Genomic DNA, 21,510 nt, shown 5'->3' with positions numbered 1-21,510 from the left:
TGAATCAGTTCTAATGAGATGGGTGAAACTGGAGCCTATTATACAGAGTGAAGTAAGCCAGAAAGAAAAACACCAATACAGTATACGAACACATATACATGGAATTTAGAAAGATGGTAACGATAACCCTGTATGTGAGACAGCAAAAGAGACACAGATGTATAGAATGGACTTTTGGACTCTGAGGGAGAGGGAGAGGGAGAGGGTGGGATGATTTGGGAGAATGGCACTGAAACATGTATACTATCATGTAAGAAACGAATCGCAAGTCTATGTTTGATACAGGATCCAGGATGCTTGGGGCTGGTGCACGGGGATGATCTGGAGAGATGATATGGGGTGGGAGGTGGGAGGAGGGTTCAGGATTGGGAACTCATGTACACCTGGGGATATCAGTGTATGGCAAAACCAATACAGTATTGTAAAGTAAAATAAAGTAAAAATAAAAAATTAAAAACAAAACAAAACAACTTTATTGTCACAGGAAAAAAAAAGAATGTATATTTGAAAAGCCCTTGAAAATTATTAAATGTATGAACATGTGAAAGATACTAAACTGTTACTAGTTTGCAAAATGTATTCTCTTTTCTTGCTTTTAAATTGATATTCCTGTATTGACTTATTGGAATTCTTTGAATTTGTTTTTTTTTTTTTTTAATTGGAGTGATTCTAAGCTGGAAGGTCTAGGCTAGTGAATGTATATTGGCTTATGAAATACTCAATACATTTTTGTTATTTTTATTTATTTTTTTAAAAGTAAGCAAATCACTGATTTCGCTTGGTTTTGTTTTTGTGATCCCTTTGGTATTAAAGTATGGGAATAAAGGGTAATGATTAAGAGTCTGCTGAGGTTTGATATTAGTGGGCGTTACCTAGTAAGTCCATTGCCTGAACTTTAGTTACATTATTACTTTCCGAAACATGGTTTTTAATTCTCTGTAAGCTGACTAACTTTCTTTTCTTAATATTCTAGCTCTCTATCAATATCAGCTCACATCATTGAAAAAATAATTCTGAAGACATGTTTTGCTGAAAAGACAGCTGAGAAAAATTTTACGAATGGGATGAACACGTGCCAGTTCATTGACTACCTACTGCAATTTGAATGTTAACATCACCCACCTGGTACAGTTACCTAGTGATGTACCAGTTCTCACAATACCCTATTTCAGTGTGCTTGTCTTGATTAAAGAATTCAAAGTGGAGTACCGCAAACTTGATATGGAAAATAAAAAGAAAGACAAGGACAAATCAGATGATAGAATGGCACGACCTAGTGGTCGGTTGGGACATAACACTCGAGGAACTGGTTCTTCATCCTCTGGAGTTTTAATGGTTGGACCTAACTTTAGAGTTGGAAAAAAAATTGGATGTGGGAATTTTGGAGAACTACGATTAGGTAAGACTATTTTGTTTATTCCATAATAATGGGAGCATTTTTTAAAAAATGAAGGGTACTTTTTAATGAAATGATTTAGTTAGTTACTTGTTTAATTGTTTCATTGTTGTGGTAATTTTAAAGATTACAGATACTAAGAGTTTCTGTGTATTTGTATTCTCATTTGTGGGTTATTTCTTAGTAAGAAAACAGTGTCTGTTTTCTTCAGATTAGCCGTCCAGATTAAAAGAAAAAAGAAAGTAAATGAAAAAGCTCTAGCAGGATGAAAGAGATACCAGGGGAGTCTTTGCAGTGTACTCTTTAGGAATGATATTTAGGCTACTTTTTCTGATTGGAAAACATTTAGTAACTGGTTACTTTAGTAACTGCCTACTACCTTTTCTGATTGGAAAACATCTAGTAACTGTATGGCTTAAAGTTAAGGTAATATCCTCAAGCTACATCAGAAATCAGTGCAGTTTGCAGTGTTATAATTTATTCCCCTCTTCCCCCATGTATGTCCAGAGTGGTTTAGAAATCTATATTCTTACCAAGGAACACAAAGTACTGATTCAGTTTATTCGTATAATCAGGTAAGTTTGGGAAACATTGGTCTACTTTAACCTCCTAACTCAGGGAAGGTTTCTTGACACATGTCACACATCAATTTAATGATGGCCTCATGATCCAAACCTATCTTCTTAACTCCTAGTGCAATGAAGATGTGGCTATCTTCATTGAAGAGAAACAAGAAGGAGGACAGCACGGTTTCATGGGAGTCAGTATTGAGGTTCCTTGAGGGTTGTCTGGTTAATACACCAGCATGAGTATAAACTTCTTTAAATAAAAAGAAAAAACTTAGCTTTGCAATTTTCATTAGATTCAACCTTGGTGTTATAAAAATATATGCAATTGTATGTTCATCTTCTCAGCTACTTCTCTTTATCATCTTGTAAAACACTTTGAAAGAAAAAGTTTTAGTCTCAAAGAGTATCAGACTCTTTGAGACCCCTATGGACTGTAGCCCACCAGGCTCCTCTGCCCATGGAGTTCTCCAGGGAAGAATACTGGAGTGGGTGGCCATTCACTTCTCCATGGAATCTTTCTAATTCAGGGATCAAATCCAGGTCTCTTGCATTGCAGGCAGATTCTTTACCATCTGGGCCAAAAACATTCTAATTTTTAGTTACTCCTTCATTTCATTACTGTTTTATGTAGTTAATGTACATTAAATCTTTGAATGAAGCAATCTAATAAAAGGTAATGACATTTTATACATATGATGTGTCTAATAGACTCTTCTGCATTTTAGTAAAGACTCAAATATTTGAAAGGGTGAATGTTTTAAATTTTATTTTTTAAAAGGTATTGTAATGATACTTTGAAATTCTTAAACTGTTTCTGATTTTGGCACTAAAAAAAAGCAGAAATTTACTTGTCTGACCTTGAATTATACCCATCCATCCATTAAAAATTTATCACGTCTGCAGTATTATGTGTGAAGCATGATTAGACACTGATGATACATTGGAAAAATATAAAAATTGTCTCTGCCATTATGGAATGCATAAGTCATTTAACCACATGGGGCTTCAAATTTGTCAGTTTTAGAATGGAATTATTTCTGCTTCCTGAATTACTGTGAAGATTAAATTTAGATAACAATATAAAAGAACCAACATTATCCTTGCCTGTTTCAGGAAAGCAGTGATTGTTCTCCTTTAAAGGATATCAAGATATTTGTTATTAAGATTATAGCATGTTGTATGTATATTTAAATTTAATATAAATTAGTTTTCTAGCTGTATATTATGACATATATTTTTACTTTGTCACTCTCTGTGTATATGACTATAGTACTATAGTATTTTGGCATTTATTATTCAGAATCAATTTCATATAATTTATTTCAAAATAACTATATATATATACACACACACAAATCTGTGTGTGAATGGATGTATATCTGTGTATACACACAAAAGAATCTAGTGGAACATTTTAGCCAGGGCATATGATAAAACTGTATTACTCCTATATACTGAAACTAACATGCTGTATACTGAAAAAAAAACAGCAAAATACCCCCATTCTTTTGCAGTCTGTGAATAAGCAGGAATAGGGATAAGATGACTTACTAGTCTATCCATCCATCCATCCATCCATCATCATCTATTTATATCTAATCTACCTGTGGGTTTTTATTGTATATTTGTGTAGATTTTATTTAAATGTTTCATCTATACATGTTACTGTTTCAATACTTACGATACATGTAACATGTCCTTTTGCATATTATTTTAATCATTTTTTTTCTTAGTAGACTACTAAATAAAGGGAGGTTTTATTCCCTTTTAAAAAGGTTCCAGGTGATTTCTCTGTACAGAAAGAGTTGTTATAATTGTCATTTTTTTCTATGATAAATGTGAATAAACATGTTTATTTAATCTGGATAAACATGCTAATATTAAAAGCTGGTTTGAATTCTTAAACTGCTTTCTTTAAAACCATGTAAATAGACATTGATTTCTGGCACTAAATTTTTTGTGATTAGTATTGAGTAAGAAAGAGTATAGAGTATATATGTTATAGGTAAGTGATTGTCAAAAAAGATGCTATTAGGATCTTGGGCTGGACAGTGTTTTGTTTTTGTTTGCTTGTTTGTTAGAACACTGTCCCATACACTGTGTGATATTTAGAACTTCAGACCTCTTGGACACTAAACAAGGGTTGCATCTCCACATGCAGCCCCAGATTCCTTCCCCCCAGCCCCCACTCCCATTTCCAAAAGCCCCAAGAAGAGACACTATTACCCTCTGTTGAAAGTACTTCTATGGAGGATTACTAAAGAAAGAAGGAAATGGCAACCCACTCCAGTATTCTTGCCTGGAGACTTCCATGGACAGAGAGGAGCCTGGCAGACTATAGTCCATGGGGTCGCAAAGAGTCGGACACGACTGAGTGGCTAACAGACACACATACACTAAAGAAAGAAAGCCGAACATAAACAATTTGACGTGAGATTAAAAAGAAAATAGTTAATCTTTTAAAAAATCTAAAATTAAGTTTAAGTAAATGTGTTTACTATCATTTTTATCTGTATTTTTAATTGTAAAATGGTGAATTGATATTTTTGGTTTTATTTTATCCTTGTATTGGTAGTAAGGCTTGCATCCAGCATGTTGGATATATTCCTAGCTTAGACAATTAACCAAAACCCCCAGAAATGTTTTTAACAGGTACAGAATGAGACAGAACAAAGCTAGCTAAAATGTGGGGTTATATTGTATACATTTTTTATTTTCCTGTGTATTATGAGGCTTTAACATCTGAAGAAAAACCTTTCTGGTCAGCCATATAGACCTCTTACTGTGGATGTATTCTAGAATGTGTGGAATACAAACCAGCTAATATAACATTGCTTTAATAATGAAAAGAAACCAGAAAACCTCAAATCCTTTCACTCTGTGGAAAGACTGCTCCTCTACAGGATAGCCAGTTCTTCAAGATAAAAAAAATTGGGAGCATGCCTTTGATCTGCAAACTAACCAATTTAGAGCCATACCTCCCTCCTCTCTCTGGCCCCTGCATTCCAGGAGGCAGTCTTCCTGAAGGCATCCCGTGGCAGAGTATAAGACAGTTAGAGAAACTGCCCACCGAAGGTTAACAGAGTTATTCAGACTAGTCACTCCTAAGATATTTACCCTCCCCTATCTTGCTTTTACTGCAGAAATACCAAAGATCTTGGCCAAAGCTCTACCCTTGCTCCTGTCTTCTACCACCTGACCAAAACATGGTATTTCTTCTGTGTCTCCTCTCGTAGCTATGCCTGGCTGACCATCACGTGAAAGAACAGAACGAGGGTGTTATCTATTGTTTTATGAATTACCATACCTGAAATAAGATATTGTAAATTTTGATAGAATTAAGTAGACACAGAAGTTTTTATAACTTTTTATTTTTGTTTAAGAATTGTTTTGTTGAAAATTCTGCAGGTCTTACCATATGTATCAAGTAAATATACAGATTTGAGTGGATTCATCTTTTTTATGTTTATTGACTTTCCTACATTTATTAGCTGAAGCTTAAACTTTTTCTGAAAAATGTAACAAGGAGTTAGGCTATAATGCTATAAGAAAGAGATCCTAGCATACAGTGGTGTTAGGCGAAGTAGTTTCTTTCTTTTTCACATAACACAGGCCAGAAGAACAGCACCAAAGGCTGTCAGGGTATCTCTGCACCCTCAGTATGTGGCTTCAGTCTCGATCTGTGAGTTGTTTACTCCCATTGTTGCTGTCTCCAGACACCCAGCCAGGAAAAGGGCCAGAAGATAATACGTTCATTCTCTCAAGTGGGCAGTGACATGCCTTATGTTGACTCATATCTATAACTTAAAATCACATGTCTGCACCAACTGAAAAGAGAGGCTAGAAATGTAGTCTAGCTGGGCAACCATTTTAGGCCGTTCCTTTACTAAGGAAGGTGAACAAGGATATTTCAGTTGATTAGTAGTCCCTGATATAACCATATATGGAATTTCTGTAGAACATAGTTTTATAATAATGACCATTCAAATATCCCAATATTGGTAAACCCATCTTTTCAAGTTCTTTATGGCACAAAGTACTATTTATTGGAAACATCTTTTGAAATTGGATTAAAACTTCAGTGAACTGGAACCAGTTTACTTGGCGCCTTCTCTTAATTGGACTTCCTCCATACACACACTCCTCTCTCTTGCTTGTATTGTACCCACAAACATATACTTTGTGCATTGAACATACATTGTTAGTTTGTTCATATACATACCAAATATGGATTGAAAAGCCGATTATTTAAGGGGATGCCTATACAAAGTGGATCATTGAAAAAGCAAGAGAGTTCCAGAAAAATGTCTACTTCTGCTTTATTGACTATGCCAAAGCCTTTGACTGTGTGGATCACAACAAACTGGAAAATTCTGAAAGAGATGGGAATACTAGACCACCGGACTTGCCTCCTGAGAAACCTGTATGCAGGTCAAGAAGCAACAGTTAGAACTGGACATGGAACAAGAGACTGGTTCCAAATCAGGAAAGGAGTACTGATATATCAAGGCTGTATATTGTCACCCTGCTTGTTCATCTATGCAGAGTACATCATGAGAAGTGCTGGACTGGATGAAGCCCAAGCTGGAATCAGGATTGCTGGGAGAAATATCAGTAACCTCAGATATGCAGATGACACCACCCTTATGGCAGAAAGCAAAGAAGAACTACAGAGCTTCTTGGTGAAAGTGAAAGAGGAGAGTGAAAAAGTTGGCTTAATACTCAACATTCAGAAAATTAAGGTCATGGCATCTGGTCCCATCACTTCATGGGAAATAGATGGGGAAACAGTGGAAACAGTGACAGACTTTATTTTTGGGGGCTCCAAAATCACTGCAGATGGTGATTGCAACCATGAAATTAAAAGATGCTTGCTCCTTGGAAGAAAAGTTATGACCAACCTAGACAGCATATTAAAAAGCAGAGGCATTACTTTGCCAACAAAGGTCCATCTAGTCAAACCTATGGTTTTTCCAGAAATGTATGGATGTGAGAATTGGACTATAAAGAAAGCTGAGTGCCGAAGAATTGATGCTTTTGAACTGTGGTGTTGGAGAAGACTCTTGAGAGTCCCTTGGACTGCAAGGAGATCCAACCTTGCAGGAAATCAGTCCTGAATGCATTGGAAGGACTGATGTTGAAGCTGAAACTGCAATACTTTGGCCACCTGATGTGAAGAACTGACTCATTTGAAAACACCCTGATGCTGGGAAAGATTAAAGGCGGAAGGAGAAGGGGACAAACAGAGGATGAGATGGTTGGATAGCATCACTGACTCAATGGACATGAGTTTGAGTAAACTCCGGGAGTTGGTGAGGGACAGGGAAGCCTGGCGTACTGCAGTCCATGGGGTAGCAAAGGGTTGGACCCGACTGAACTGAACTAAACTATGCAAAGTGACAAAAATGCATTAGTAATATTCAATCATGGCTCCTTTTTATAACCTTCAAAGTTCAGTGAAATCGCTAATATTCAAAAAAAGAAAATCCTTTTAGGATTTAGTTCTTTCTTCTGTGGCTTAAAAGTAAACATTTGACCATGTAAATGAAAACAAGAACAATATTTTTAGAAGTATTTTGTTTATTTTCATTGTATGGAATCTGTGTTTAGACTTTTTGTCCTATAAATATTTTTTCTCTATGTGGTTATGAATAAATATCATATACAATACAAAATAATTCTGAGATGATAATGTCTTGATGAAATATAAATTCCATTTTTGAATTAAAATTTTTTCCTTTGTTAGACACTCAGGATTTAAGTGTTCCTCAAGATTTAAATTTTTCATTGTATCATTAAATTATTCACTACGCCAATTTTATACATCATGTATTCTTAAAATATATATGGTTACATCTAAATGCTGAACTAATTGGCTAAAATATGGTATGTTTTCCAAAATGTTTTTTAATTTATGGGCTCAGTGAGTACTTTGACTGCAGCTTAGCTTACACCACTTAGGTACTCCTATTAATCTCTGTCTTTGTGATCAGTGTAATAGGTTTATGAGACTTATGCTACTTAGCATTAGAATGAACATTATTTTTCCCCCACTCATTTTTATAAAACAGGAACAAAACTCAGAAGAGCATTATAATATTTATATGAACAAACACTACTGTACAGTGTTGGCAGTGGTTCTGACTATTTTTGCCATGATATTCTTTGTTACAAGTAGTCTTGCTGTTTGGCCATACAACTCATTGACTGTAAGGCAATCTAAAGGGTAAGATAACTGGTTGACAATTTGGTTTCAGTGCTTCAAAAGATTAAAAAAAATCTGGTTGACAGTTTGATTTTGAATGGTTGACAATTTGGTTTCATTTCTCCACAGATGCAGTGCTTTCATGGTTTCTTTTTTTCATTTTATATTGGATTATAGTTTATTTACAATGTTGTGTTAGTTTCAGGTGTACAGCAAAGTCATATAGTTATTTTTACAGTCCCATCACTTCATGGTAAATAGAAGGGAAAAAGTGGAAGCAGTGACAGGTTTTCTTTTCTTGAGCTCCAAAATCACTGTGGACAGTGCTGCAGCCATGAAATTGAAAGATTCTTGCTCCTTGGAAGGAAAGCTGTGAGAAACTAGACTGTGTATTTAAAAGCAGAGGTATCACTTTGCCGACAAAAGTCCATATAATCAAAGCATGGAAATGAGAGTTGGACCGTAAAGAAGGCTGAGTGCTGAAGAATTTATGCTTTCAAATTGTGGTGCTGGAGAAGACTCTTGAGGGTCCCTTGGACTGCAAGGAGATCAAACTAGTCAATCCTAAAGGAAATCAACCCTGAATATTCATTGGAAGGACTGATGTTGAAACCAAAACTCCAATACTTTGGCCGCCTGATGTGAAGAGCTGACTTATTGGAAAAGACCCTGATGCTGGGAAAAATTGAGGGCAAGAGGAGAAGAGGGCGGCTGAGGATGAGATGTTAGATAGCGTCACTGACTCAATGGACATGAATTTCAGCAAACTTTGGGAGATAGTGAAGGACATGGAAACCTGATGTGCTGCAGTCCATGGGGTTGCAAAAAGTCGGACATGACTTAGTGACTGAACAACAACTTTGGCTAATTTAGATACAATTGCTTGTTCTCTAATGCCATCTTTACCAGGTTTATCATGCAGTTAGAAATTGGAGGCTAAAGAAGAATCAAGCTCTTCGTGTCCCCTACAAAAGAAATGGTTACACGATTCCTGATGAGTGTAAGTTTCTTGAAAATGGTCAAAATTTTTGCTGTTTGATAGTGGAGAACATGATGGAGACAGTTTTTGTATTTGGTACAGCATCTGCTGCAGGCTACTGCTAAGTCGCTTCAGTCGTGTCCGACTCTTTGTGACCCCATGGACTGCAGCCTACAAGGCTCCTCCATCCATGGGGTTTTCCAGGCAAGAGTACTAGAGTGGGGTGCCATCACCTTCTCTGTGGTACAGCATCTAGCTTAGTTGATTTGGTGAAATATAAAGAGTGGGCATGTGTTGGAACATTTAAATGTAGTGCAGTGATTTATTACCAGTTATATAGGTTACGGGGCTTCCCTGGTAGTGCAGAGGTTAAAGCATCTGCCTGCAATGTGGGAGACCTGGATTCGATCCCTGGGTCAGGAACATCCCCTGGAGAAGGAAATGGCAACCCACTCCAGTATTCTTGCCTGGAGAATCCCATGGACGGAGGAGCTTGGTGGGCTACAGTCCACGGGTCACAAAGAGTCGGACACGACTGAGCGACTTCACATTCATTCATTCATATAAGTTACACCTGGAGGAGGCAATGGCACCCCACTCCAGTGCTCTTGCCTGGAAAATGTCATGGATGGAGGAGCCTGGGAGGTTACAGTCCATGGGGTTGCAAAGAGTCGGAGACAACTGAGCAACTTCACTTTCTTTTTTTACATAGGTTACATGTATTGATAATCAATAGGAGCATCCCTCGATTATTCATTTTATTTCCAGGGAAATCTGGAGAGACTTAGTGCAGAATTTTTTTATATCATAGAGAATTTAGGTCCAATATGAGATCCTGAATCCTTAATGTTTGACAAAAGAAGTATCACCTTTTCTCAGATAGACCATAATAAACTATTATCATGAGTCTTCACAAATTTTAAATGTTTTTTGTATTTTCATTTTCACAATAAAGTATTTAAAAGATTTTTTTTACGGTTTTTCATGTGTCATTGTGTCCTTTTTAATGTTTATTTGAAATTTTATTTTTCTTGTTTTTTATGGCAAAATTGCCTTAAGGGCCGTTAGCTGGGCTGTGAAATTGCTTGTGGCAAAGAGTCTTATGGTGAAAATACTGCTCACTGTGGCAACATATCCAAGACTGAAATTTTGTCTAGAAGTTTTACTGCCATTCATCAGCTACTGAACAAAATGAAGTTAGGAGTATTATGTTGGAAAAAATTGTATGTGTGAGAGTTGCTGGTTACCTATTTTATTCAGTAGTCAGTGTAACCAGGGCCATTTACTATCACAGTTAAACAAAACAACTATCATTGTTCTCTTTTTCTTCAGAAATTCAGAAATCAAATATTCTATTTTTTATCCTTTTAGCTATACTTGTAAAGAAGTACATGAATTTATGTATCACATTATCTTTATATACTCAATTCTCCATAGTGTTTTACTTGAACTACAGATACTGACCCTGTGGAATTTTCTAGATTATTTTCAACTTGCTGGTTTCAATGATTAGTGTAATTTACTTGGATTCTTTACATATTAATTATGTTAAATCTTTATTCTGATTTGTCTTCTATTTGTTCTTTGTATAGGTTTTTTGACTTAAAAAAGTATAAAGTGTTTTAAGCTATCAAATCTGTATAAAATCTTCTGATCTCTTAATCTTTTTCCATTTTTTTTTAATGCTCAAAAGGCTTCTATATACTGGCCTGATAAATATTTTTTCTTGTTTTATGGCTTATATCTAACTATTTTTTAAGGTAAGTTGCTAATAACACTTCTTCCCCTCAAAGTAACTAGTTTGTCAAAGCCAGTTATTAAATAGTATTTCTAAAATTTTGTTTTATTTTAAATGTATTCCAGATTTTTCTGTATATTTACTAGATTATGTAAGAGCCCTATTAAGATCACATCCGATAATAACAAAGGATTTAAAATGAGGTGGTGATTGAAAAAGGAATTGTGTAGTCTTGTTTCTATATACTGTTCTGGTTTTGAAACTTAGTAGTGTGTTTGCCTATTGATTACTTCCTAAGTGGTACACAGTATTCTAACAAAATAAGAGTTTTTCTATTTTTTAAAAAAATAAATAGGCTAAAGTATTTCTTAGTCTTACTTTTTACTCTGAATCCACGTGAAATACTAAATGTTACTGAGTTGATCATAAATTTAAATATATCCCTGTTATTGAGGTTTCTGCTAAATAGTTGGAAGCAAAAATCTAGATTTTATTTAAATGTATTCTGTGCTTCTCCTCCCATCCCCCCAGAGCAGTTTTACATAATATATCTTTAAAAATTCACTTCTGGTAGAATCTGACATTTTTCTTTCTTTTTCAAGGGAAAAATTTGTATACAAATGAATATGTGGCCATTAAATTGGTAAGTTCATGTTTCTTAATTTTCTTCAATCATTTTCTTGTTATTTCTTTAATGATTAAGTTGCATTTTCACTAGTTTTTTCCTTATCATTTGTAACTTGAGTGTTTATTTGGAAAGTATGAGGCATAACTGATTTTTTGTTATTAAGCTTCTAGCATCATCGTGCCCCTCAAGTGTATGGTAATGTATATGTAAGATATCTGTGTCTTTCTGCATTATAATAACTTAATTCTTTTACTGTGGGAGCATTATAGAATTGAATTCTTAAAATTTGGCACTGCTTCAAATTTGCGGAAGCTGATGTACTGGCATTTTTAATATGCTAGAAGTTAGAATGCCTTGCATGATTCAAGCATTTGGACAAAAGTGTCTTTAGTGTTTAGGATTACATTGTTTGGAAATGTATTTCCAAGTAGCTTCCAAAATCTTTTCTGTTTGTGTTTTATGTTTGGTAAAACTGGGTCTTGCTTGACCTTCAGGGATCAGAAATTCTTGATGTGAGTGGAGGTTAGCCAGGAAAGCAAACTCCCAAGGGACTAAGGGACTGATTTGAAGTCCTAAAGAAGCTTGGTATGACAGCTGTAAGGCAGCTTTTTTTTCTTGGTATAGTTGGTATCTGGGAATTTTTATGACATATAACTTTGTTCTGGTGCAAATTTACTATTTGATTTGCCTGCCAGGTTTCCCTGAGGTTGAGCATGGCTTGTTTGGCTTCCCCAGCCTGCCTGCCAGTCTTGATCTTGTTTCTGTCAATATAACCTCTGTTATTAGGGTGATGTGACTACAGAAGAGCCTATTCAAGTTGGAGAAAGTGAAAACCAAAACTTTGGGGATAAGATAGAAAACTGTGATTTAAGTTAATAAGCACAGTTTAAGTATATTTGTGAGTGTAAACCAAGTTTCACTGGAATAAATGCTGTCTATTTTTACTGGAAAATAAAAATGCACAGAAGGGGTTGTGGTGCTACTGAGATGGACTCACTGACATGTGAGTTGGGACTGGCATTTACCTGGCATGAGTTCACCTAGGTTTAAGTTCTGGTCCTTGGTTTTTATGACAGAAAATCTGGTTAGGTTGTCTCCTTAAAATTGTCACTGTTAATCAGAACTAGATTCACAGTATCCATCAATTCACTCAGTCAATCAAGCTCTCAGGTGTAAGTCTTTCAGAAGAGTTAATTTCTAACTTACAGTGAAGGTATTTTACTATTATGGGTCCAGAATGCCCACAACAGTATAAATCATGTTTTCTTTCTGTAGGCTGATCTACATAGAATATTAAGTTAAAATTACAAAAAGAAATTTACAAGGTTCCCTCATGAGTGTGTAGTCAGGACAAGGGGAGTTAGTTTGTGTGAATCACAATAGGGAGGCCAGGATGCAAGGAATGAGCACTGCTGACTTTTCTTTTCCCGTGGTCTAGGCCAGTGTTGGGAGTGGACATGGCACACTAGGATGGCAACACCTATAATCTTTGTTATTGATGGCTTGTAGTGAGTAGTTCCACTCACGGGAGCACGTGAATAATACTTAACTGATAGGTTAGGGCAAATAAATCTTTATGTCACAATAGGAGCCATGCTAGGCTCACCTTTACTTGTCAATTTCAGTCATTAACTGGTGAAACTTAGCTCCAGTTATTTTCAGATTTGAAACTTGTTTACCCTGTTGACATCTTTGATACCTTACTAAACATATATTGTGTCATCTGTTAGCCTTCCTATGTATACACTACAAGTCACTTGTTTTAGTTTACCTTCATGCTGTATCACTGTTCCCGTATTTTTTTTTTTAATGTCAAGTTTTTTTTTTTTTTTTAAATTCTGGAACCTATTTATTTATTAATTTATTTTTTGCTAAACTGAGTCTTTGTTGCTATGGGAAGGCATTCCCTAGTTGCTGTGGGCAGGGGCTGCTCTTGTTTGTGGTGCGTGGGCTTCTCGTTGTGGTAGCTTCTCTTGTTGCAGAGCATGAGCTCTAGATGAGCAGGCTTAAGTAGCTGTGGTGTGTGGGCTCAGGAGTTGTGGTTCCCAGGCTCTAGAGCACAGCCTCAGTAGTTGTGGTGCATGGGCTTAGTTGCTCCACAGTATGTGGGATCTTCCCAGACAAGGGATTGAACCAATATCCCCTGCATTGGCAGGTGGATTCTTTACCACTGAGCCAATGGGGAAGCCCCCTTTATTATTTTTTTTTCTTCTTTTGTTTTTTGACATTATTTTTCTGCCTTGATTTGCCCCTTGTTAAAGGACAGTGATCAGAACTACATATAATAATGTTGTTATTCAATATTCTTTGGGAGAACTGAAAGTATTTTTATATCTATATGTGGCATTTTGAGGTTGAAGTATGGTATAGAGTTATGCTTGCCTCAGATTCATCCAAAAATGTATTGGCAAGATAGAAAATTTTTCATATAAACTGTTAAGCCATGGTTGGTACTTAGTTTCCTAAATATTTGCATGTGTGTGTATGTATGTATGTATGTATTTATATGTGTATTATATGTATATACATATATATAATGTTCTTATATATTTTTTTATCTTATATGTTTGTCTGTTTGTATCTATTGTCTGTTTATAGAAAACTACATAATTTTGTTCAGAACCTGCCTTAAAAGTAACCACTTGAAAATGTTGTATCTGTATACCTTCAGTACTCTTTTATTTTTGTACCTTGGTACAAAGGCGTTATTTGAAGACAGTGGTGTTCATTCAGAAAGCAAACTTTAGGGACTAATTTCAGTTTTGTTATATATCCCATATAAAGGTTTACACACTTATTTAATGTTACCCTAGTTCATATTGATAGTTTGCTTCAGGTTAATTTGTTAACTTGATATCAGCCACCACTCTCATATCTTGTTTGCTCAGTTCAGTTCAGTCGCTCTATCATGACTCTTTGCGTCTCCGTGGACTGTAGCATGCCAGGCTTCCCTGTGCATCACCAACTCCCGAAGCTTGCTCAAACTCGTGTCCACTGAGTTGGTGATGCCATCCAACCATTTTATCCTCTATCACCCCCTTCTCCTCCTGCCTTCTGCCATACAATAAATGACAGGTTGTTATGTATCTTGTTTATAGTTACATAATAACCTGTCATTCATGAATAATGAAAAATTCATCCTATGGTGAGGTGGCTGTTCTTGTATGGTGGCACAATAAAATTTTAGTGCTAGTAAGGTATTGGAATCAAGCTGAACTGACTCTACTAAATTAGAGAGTAGATAGATCTGGGTTTCTGTTTTTACCTAGGGAATATTAGTGATTGAGTGAATTATGTATTTTACTTGTGATTGTCTACTTGGGTATCTTTTTATTACATGTTATGGTTATATACTTTAATATAGTTAACTAAAGAATCCCACTGTATGGAAGTGCTGTTTTAAGTCATATACATGTGTATAGAAATAAAATGAGAAAATATTTTATCTATCTTTTATAAACAAGGGGACTGAAAAGTACCGAAAGATTAAGTAAATCTAGCAAGTAGTGAATTTATGATTCACACCCAGCACAGTTTAATTCAGTGCCTCTGCCTTTACCCTGCCATCCTGCCTCTCAAGATCTAAGTTGATTGTTTTCTCTTATAATAATCTTATGATTATAATTGTTCCACTGGGATTTTGCAGCTTCCTTATTTGAAGTCTTTGTCGTTGGTTCTTTCATTGTGATATATCCAAGTATAAATTTCTTTTTAGTTACTCTGTTTGGAATTCACATTCCTCTTGACTCTCTGGTTTGTTGTCTTTCATCAGTTCTCACATTTATTTCTTCAGTTATTGCCTCTGCTCACTTTTCTTTCTTTTTTCCTTATCAATTGCATATTAGTCCTCATTATATTGTTCAGCTCTTTAATCTTTTTTTGTGTGTTTTCTTTTTTCTTCCTGCATAATGCATTTTGTATAATTTATGTAGATACATTCTACAAAATTTTCTCATTCTTTAGATATTTTTCTGTCTCCCAGTTTCCAAATTCTTTTTGCTGTTGTGTTAGTGTGTTGACAGATTGGTTTTAAATTTTGGTTATTTTTGTTTTTTTGTACTTCTTGAAGTTTTGTTGGTTTTGTTTAAATTTTGTTGGCTTGTTATATACTTTCCTGTTGGATCTTGTTCACTTTTCCCGTGTTATTACTCTGTTATAGTTTTGTTTCCTACAACTATTTTCACACATTTATATCTTAAATTTACTTTGCTTCTGTTTATGTTCTGTAAGTGCGTGTGTGTCTGTGTAGGTATAAATCTCAAAAACATGATGTTGAATGAAAAGTCAGACACATATATATGAAACATATATTGTACAATCTTATTTGCATGAAATACAACAACAGGCAAAACAAATCAAAAGATGATAGAAGTCTGAGAGAAAGGTGATAGAGACGCGCTAAAGGCTTTTTGAGCTAGTGGTTGCAGTTTACAAAGCTCATGAGCCTAATATTTAGAAATTGTGTGTTTTACTGTAAGCTGTTCAGTTCAGTCCAGTCGCTCAGTCGTGTCCGACTCTTCGCGACCCCGTGAATTGCAGCACGCAGGCCTCCCTGTCCATCACCAACTCCTAGAGTTCACTCACACTCATGTCCATCGAGTCGGTGATGCCATCCAGCCATCTCATCCTCTGTCGTCCCCTTCTCCTCCTGCCCCCAATCCCTCCCAGCATCAGAGTCGTTTCCAATGAGTCAGCTCTTCTCATGAGGTGGCCAAAGTACTGGAGTTTCAGCTTTAGCATCAGTCCTTCCAAAGAACACCCAGGACCGATCTCCTTTAGAATGGACTGGTTGGATCTCCTTGCAGTCCAAGGGACTCTCAAGAGTCTTCTCCAACACCACAGTTCAAAAGCATCAATTCTTTGGTGCTCAGCTTTCTTCACAGTCCAACTCTCACATCCATACATGACCACAGGAAAAACCGTAGCCTTGACTAGACTGCTGTACTCCACCAAATTTTTAAAAAATGTATTATTGCTACTGTCAAGATTTTCCCATCTCCATCATTGTTCTTTTTTACTTTTATGTAATGTCACTTTAACCCAGAACCTTTCCATCAGAAATATATAGTGTAGAGGGCACAGTAATTCCTGGGAACAGGAGAAATAGAATCAGGGCCATCATTGCCTTAGTCAAAAATATTAACAGTATACTTTTCTTCAGGGTCACAGAGTCAAACATAGATTTCCCTAATGCTTATCTAATAGCTGCTTAACCTTGTATATGTTTATGGCATTAATTTATTTTACATTGTACTTAAAGTTGATTATTATCTGGATTTAACCTTAGGGAGACAAGGATACCTAATAGAGTGTTACACTATATGAGAGCTGACATCAAGATTTGTAACATCGGAATAATTGGAGCCTAGTGATAGTTTAATAACATATATTTTTTATTGTTGCCTTTTTTTAAAAAATAGGAGCCCATGAAATCCAGAGCACCACAGCTACATTTGGAATACAGATTCTACAAGCAATTAGGATCTGGAGGTAAAGTCTTATTTTAATTTTTAAATTTGTAATAAAATGAATTATCATGATAGTAACTCTAGTTTCAAGGAATACTATGTTAAATTTAGTTAAAAGTAATACTTCTTAAGGCTATGGTTAGTAGGTTATTTTCTTACTCACTAGAGTCTTCCCTTTTTATTTTAAATATGCCATTTTTGGAGCTGTTTGTGTTGGTACCAATAGAAATAGAGAACATTGTGAAAAAATTTAATTGGGGAATATAAAGTTCATATAGTTTCCAGACTCTTAGCCTTTTTGGTGGTATTATAGTTACTGAAATGACTTATGACATAGCAGTAGGCTGAAAAATGGCCCCTTAAAAGATATACATATCACAGTCCCTAGAATCTATAAATGTGACCTTATAGCAAAAACTTTACAGGTATGAATAAGTTAAGGATCTTGAGATTAAAGATTATTTTGGGTTATCTCTCTTCAGTTCAGTTGTTTAGTCGTGTCTGACTCTTCGTGACCCCATGGACTACAGCACGTGGGTTATCTGGGTGGCCCCAAATGCACAGTAAAAGAGAGTCAGAGGAACGATTTATGTAACACAAGAGAAGGCCAAGTGGCTACAGAGGCCAAGATGGGAGTGATATGGCCAATAAGCTAAGGAATCCTGAAATCCTAGTGTAGGATTGTCCCGTAGAACCTCTTTGATTCAGCCTGTTGAAACTGATTTCAAATTTTTGGCCTCCAGAACTGTGAGAAAGTAAATTTCTGTTATTTTAAGCCATAAATGTGTAGTAATTCCAGTGGCTGTAGGAAATTAATGCCAGTGTAGTTTTACATAAACTATAAATCTAAGTGAGAATGGATATTTTGTTCCATTGGAAAAAAAACTAACGAGAAAATTTCCTATTTTATGTTGTATTTACTTCATGTTAATGTTTCTCTCAGCTCCACTTTTCATTTCTGTTCTACTAACTGTAATGATTTTTATATGTACAGTGTCTTACCAAGTAAGGATATTTTGTTTTCCCAGATTCAACAGAATGGAATTTTTTCAGGTGTCTTTTTGTAAGCTCATGTTTACCTTCTGCTTGGTAGAGCTGTACATTTCTTAATATTATCAATTTTGCATTCTTTTCTTTTTCCTTAGAGCATGCTTTCCAAATGAGTCATCATTGTGGGGACACTAAGTTGACATTTTGTAATAATAGTTTTATTGTTATAAACTTTCTATAGTGCGTGTTTGAGTCTGATACAGACAGTCCTCCAGGACTTATCAAAATTATCACTGACAATTGAGATTTAAATAATAAGAGGATACAACTAATTATATGTGAAACTATACATATTAGTTAGGACTAGTAAGTGACAGAAAGCCCTAAGAAGCTAAGTGGGGAGGAAAAAGGAGTTTATTGACCACGTACTGTAAATTCAGGGAAAAGACTTGTTTATAAGACATTGCAATACTGTCACCAGAGACGTTCTTTAATTTGTCTCTGTGCTCTGTGTGTGTAAGCAAATGTGTAAGCTTTGTTCTCTGATTGGCCCTTATGAAATGACAGAGACGCTTACCAACAGCCTAGCTTAGCACTTATAAAAATATCTCAACTAAAAATTTCAGCAAACGTTCTAGAACCGAATTGTAATGGTTGCCTGAAGTGGGGAGGGAGGGATAGTTAGGGATTTTAGGAAGGTCATGTGTATACTGCTGTATTTAAAATGGATAACCAACAAAAAACTACTATATAGCATGTGGAGCTCTGCTTGGTGTTATGTGCCAGCCTGGATGGATGGGGGTTTGGGAGAGAATGGATGCATATATACATATGGCTGAGTCCCTTCACTGTTCACCTGAAATTACTACAGCATTGTTAATTGGGTAAAAGTTTGAACTTCGGGGAAAAAAGTTATAGCACCAAAAAAATAAAAGTTCTAGGACTGAATCGTACTTATTTTGTATCTAGTGATTTAGTCACTTTGAATTTGATTGCCCAGACTTGCATCTTGTGCTCATCTCAGGCACTATCTGAAATCCAGGGGCCGAGAATAGGGAGAGGTGGTTGTCTCATGGGAAACTGTGGTGTCACCAGAAGAAGGAAGATTGGATGCTGGAGACCATGTGTTGAGAACTGCTGAGCTAGGAGTGTAAGCATTGGTTCTAAAAGTTAAGAATGCCTGAAAGCAAAAAAATTTCCTTGGAAAAGAGCATAACCTATGTGCTAATTCTATAGTTAGTTTTTCTAATCAGATTTCAGTTTTTCTTGATCAGATCTGTAGAGTTTAAATTTCCTGATAAGAATGTTAATATTGATGTGTGTGCATTCTAAGTTGTTTCAGTCATGTCGGACTCTGTGCAACCCTGTGGACTGTAGCCCTCCAGGCTCCTCTGTCCATGCCGATTCTCCAAGCAAGAATACTGGAGTGGGCTGCCATGCCCTCCTCCAGGGGATCTTCCCGACCCAGGGATCGAACCCATGTCTCTTATGTCTCCTGCATTGGCAGATGGGTTCTTTACCACTACTTCTGTTCTCATCCTTCCTACGTGAACAATAGGGACCTGAAAATGGAAAACATCATGACAATGATTCTTTCAATAACATGCTTAACCGTTGCCCACCTATAAGGAACTGAAGTACCAAGCAGTATTAAAAGTGTAGGATTTCCATATGTTATTTTGTGACTTAATTGATGGTGTTTTATCACATAAGTGAAATGCTGAAATATAAAATGAACTGTGAAATTTATTTTGGGAGAGAGATGGTGCAGTTGTACTTTCAAGTAGTGTGTGAGTTTTGTATTCTTACCCATTCTTGAGCGTTTCTTGGGAAAAAATACACTTGTCTCCAGTGTTGGGGATGCTAATAAGCATCACTGAAAATTAGTGATGTTAGAAGTTATCAGAGTAACTTTTGTCAGCCCACAATCAATGACTTTTTGTAGTAGTCTCAAAAATGCTTTTAGAACAATTGAAATTAGGTGGACTCTAAGTTTATAGTTGAAAGTTCACTGGATGTAAAAACAAATACAAAAGCTTGCTTTTGCCCGTTGAGTTGGATCGTGTTCATGCTTTTTAGTAGCCAAAAAACTTTGATCAGGAGACACAGCTAGTAACTTAAAACCTCATTACTCTTTGTCATCAACCATCTCTCCAGAGCCGCTCTTCCTTCTTGCCCTCCTGTCCCTCACCTCTCCCTTCTGGTCTTGCGTATCGTATTTATATTACTGTGGTAGTGTTGTTTTGTTTGGTGCTTGTTTATTAGTTGCAGCTTTTCCTAATTCATAGCAATTTGATTTGTTTGCTGTTAGAAAACTGCCCAGCCATGACCTGGGAAATGGAATTTTAGTTTGGCTTTTACAGTGCTTGCTTTTTGCTTTGTACTCTTGATTTTTAAAAGATATGCAACTCTGATCCTGTACTTCAGTGACAGAATTTGTGTTGAAATACATTATCCATTATATTAGTAGTTATGTAAGAAGTTTTTGCATTCATTGACTCATGAAGCAATATGTATTTCAAACAGTTATTTAGAGTTAGATCATTTTTTTTTTGTCCACCAGAGATCTGTGCTGAGTCATTTTAAGGTAAAATTATGCTGAATGGTAAAGCTGAGGTGTTTCTATTCATACTGGAGACTAAATATTTAATTTACTCAATGAAATGTAATGCTCTTTATGGAATTTAGCCATCTGGATAAGGTAGAGATAAATATTTTTGAGACTCTTTGAAACCATTAAAGAAAGGAAGTTTTGAAGAAAATGGAAGCAGTTCTCACTTGTTCCTTTATTGATCTCTTTCTCAGTATTATTTTAGAAAGCCAGATATATTATGTGTATACCTTGCTTGAATGTACATACACAACTGCCAACAATGAGTTGGCTTATATAAATTCACTTATGTATATGTGTTTTCAATTCAGAAATTCTATGTGAATAGTTATGAACTTTGAATTAGGCTTAATAGACACATTTGAAGATGGGAGACTTAAAGGTTGGGAAAAAAGAAAAGTTGGTAATTTGGATAGCAGAACTAGTGTAGAAAACTTTGAAATGCAGCCTTAGAACAAAATAGCAAGGCAGAGTAAATCTGGGCCTTAGAATGGGAGGTATGGTGGGAAGGGAGAGGAAGGCAAAATTATATGATGACAGAGTCTGAACACTACACAGTTGACCCTTGAACAGTGTGGGTCCACTTATACACGGATTTTTTTCAATAGTAAGTACTTCCCTGGTGGCTCAGACAGTAAAGTATCTGCCTGCAATGCAAGAGACCCAGGTTCCATCCTTGGGTCTGGAAGATCCCCTGGTGAAGGGAATGGCTACCCACTCTAGTATTACTGCTTGGAGAACTCCATGGACGGAGGAGCCTGACAGGCTACAGCCCATGGGGTCACAAAGAGTCAGACAAGACTGAATGACTAACACTTTAACTACAGTACTACATGATGTAAGGTTGGTTGAATGGGAGGATGTGGAACCACAGACACAGAGGATCGGAAACATGTATATGGAGGGCCGACTATGAGTTATATGTG

The 21,510-nt window shown here is 36.0% G+C and overlaps 1 protein-coding gene across 20 annotated transcripts in view; it reads left to right on the top strand.

Moving 5' to 3' along the window:
* CSNK1G3 (casein kinase 1 gamma 3) overlaps window positions 1–21,510 on the top strand; it is a 129,931-nt gene that overhangs the window by 33,864 nt on the left and 74,557 nt on the right. For 19 of the 20 annotated variants that reach the window (XR_011257259.1, XR_011257257.1, XR_011257258.1 and 16 more), the window contains exons 2-4: window positions 974–1,399; window positions 11,490–11,530; window positions 16,936–17,005. Coding sequence is in view for 15 of the 20 variants with exons in the window: in XM_069591662.1 (XP_069447763.1) it covers window positions 1,222–1,399; window positions 11,490–11,530; window positions 16,936–17,005 (289 nt within the window). In the remaining 5 variants the exon portion in view is untranslated. Of the gene's footprint in view, window positions 1–973; window positions 1,400–9,085; window positions 9,171–11,489; window positions 11,531–16,935; window positions 17,006–21,510 lie in introns of those variants that run through there. The other variant, XM_069591665.1, reaches the window with a different exon arrangement.

Source organism: Ovis canadensis, chromosome 5 (assembly GCF_042477335.2).
Source record: "Ovis canadensis isolate MfBH-ARS-UI-01 breed Bighorn chromosome 5, ARS-UI_OviCan_v2, whole genome shotgun sequence".
Taxonomy (NCBI): Eukaryota; Metazoa; Chordata; class Mammalia; order Artiodactyla; family Bovidae; genus Ovis; species Ovis canadensis.
This window is presented reverse-complemented; position numbering and strand designations above follow the sequence as displayed.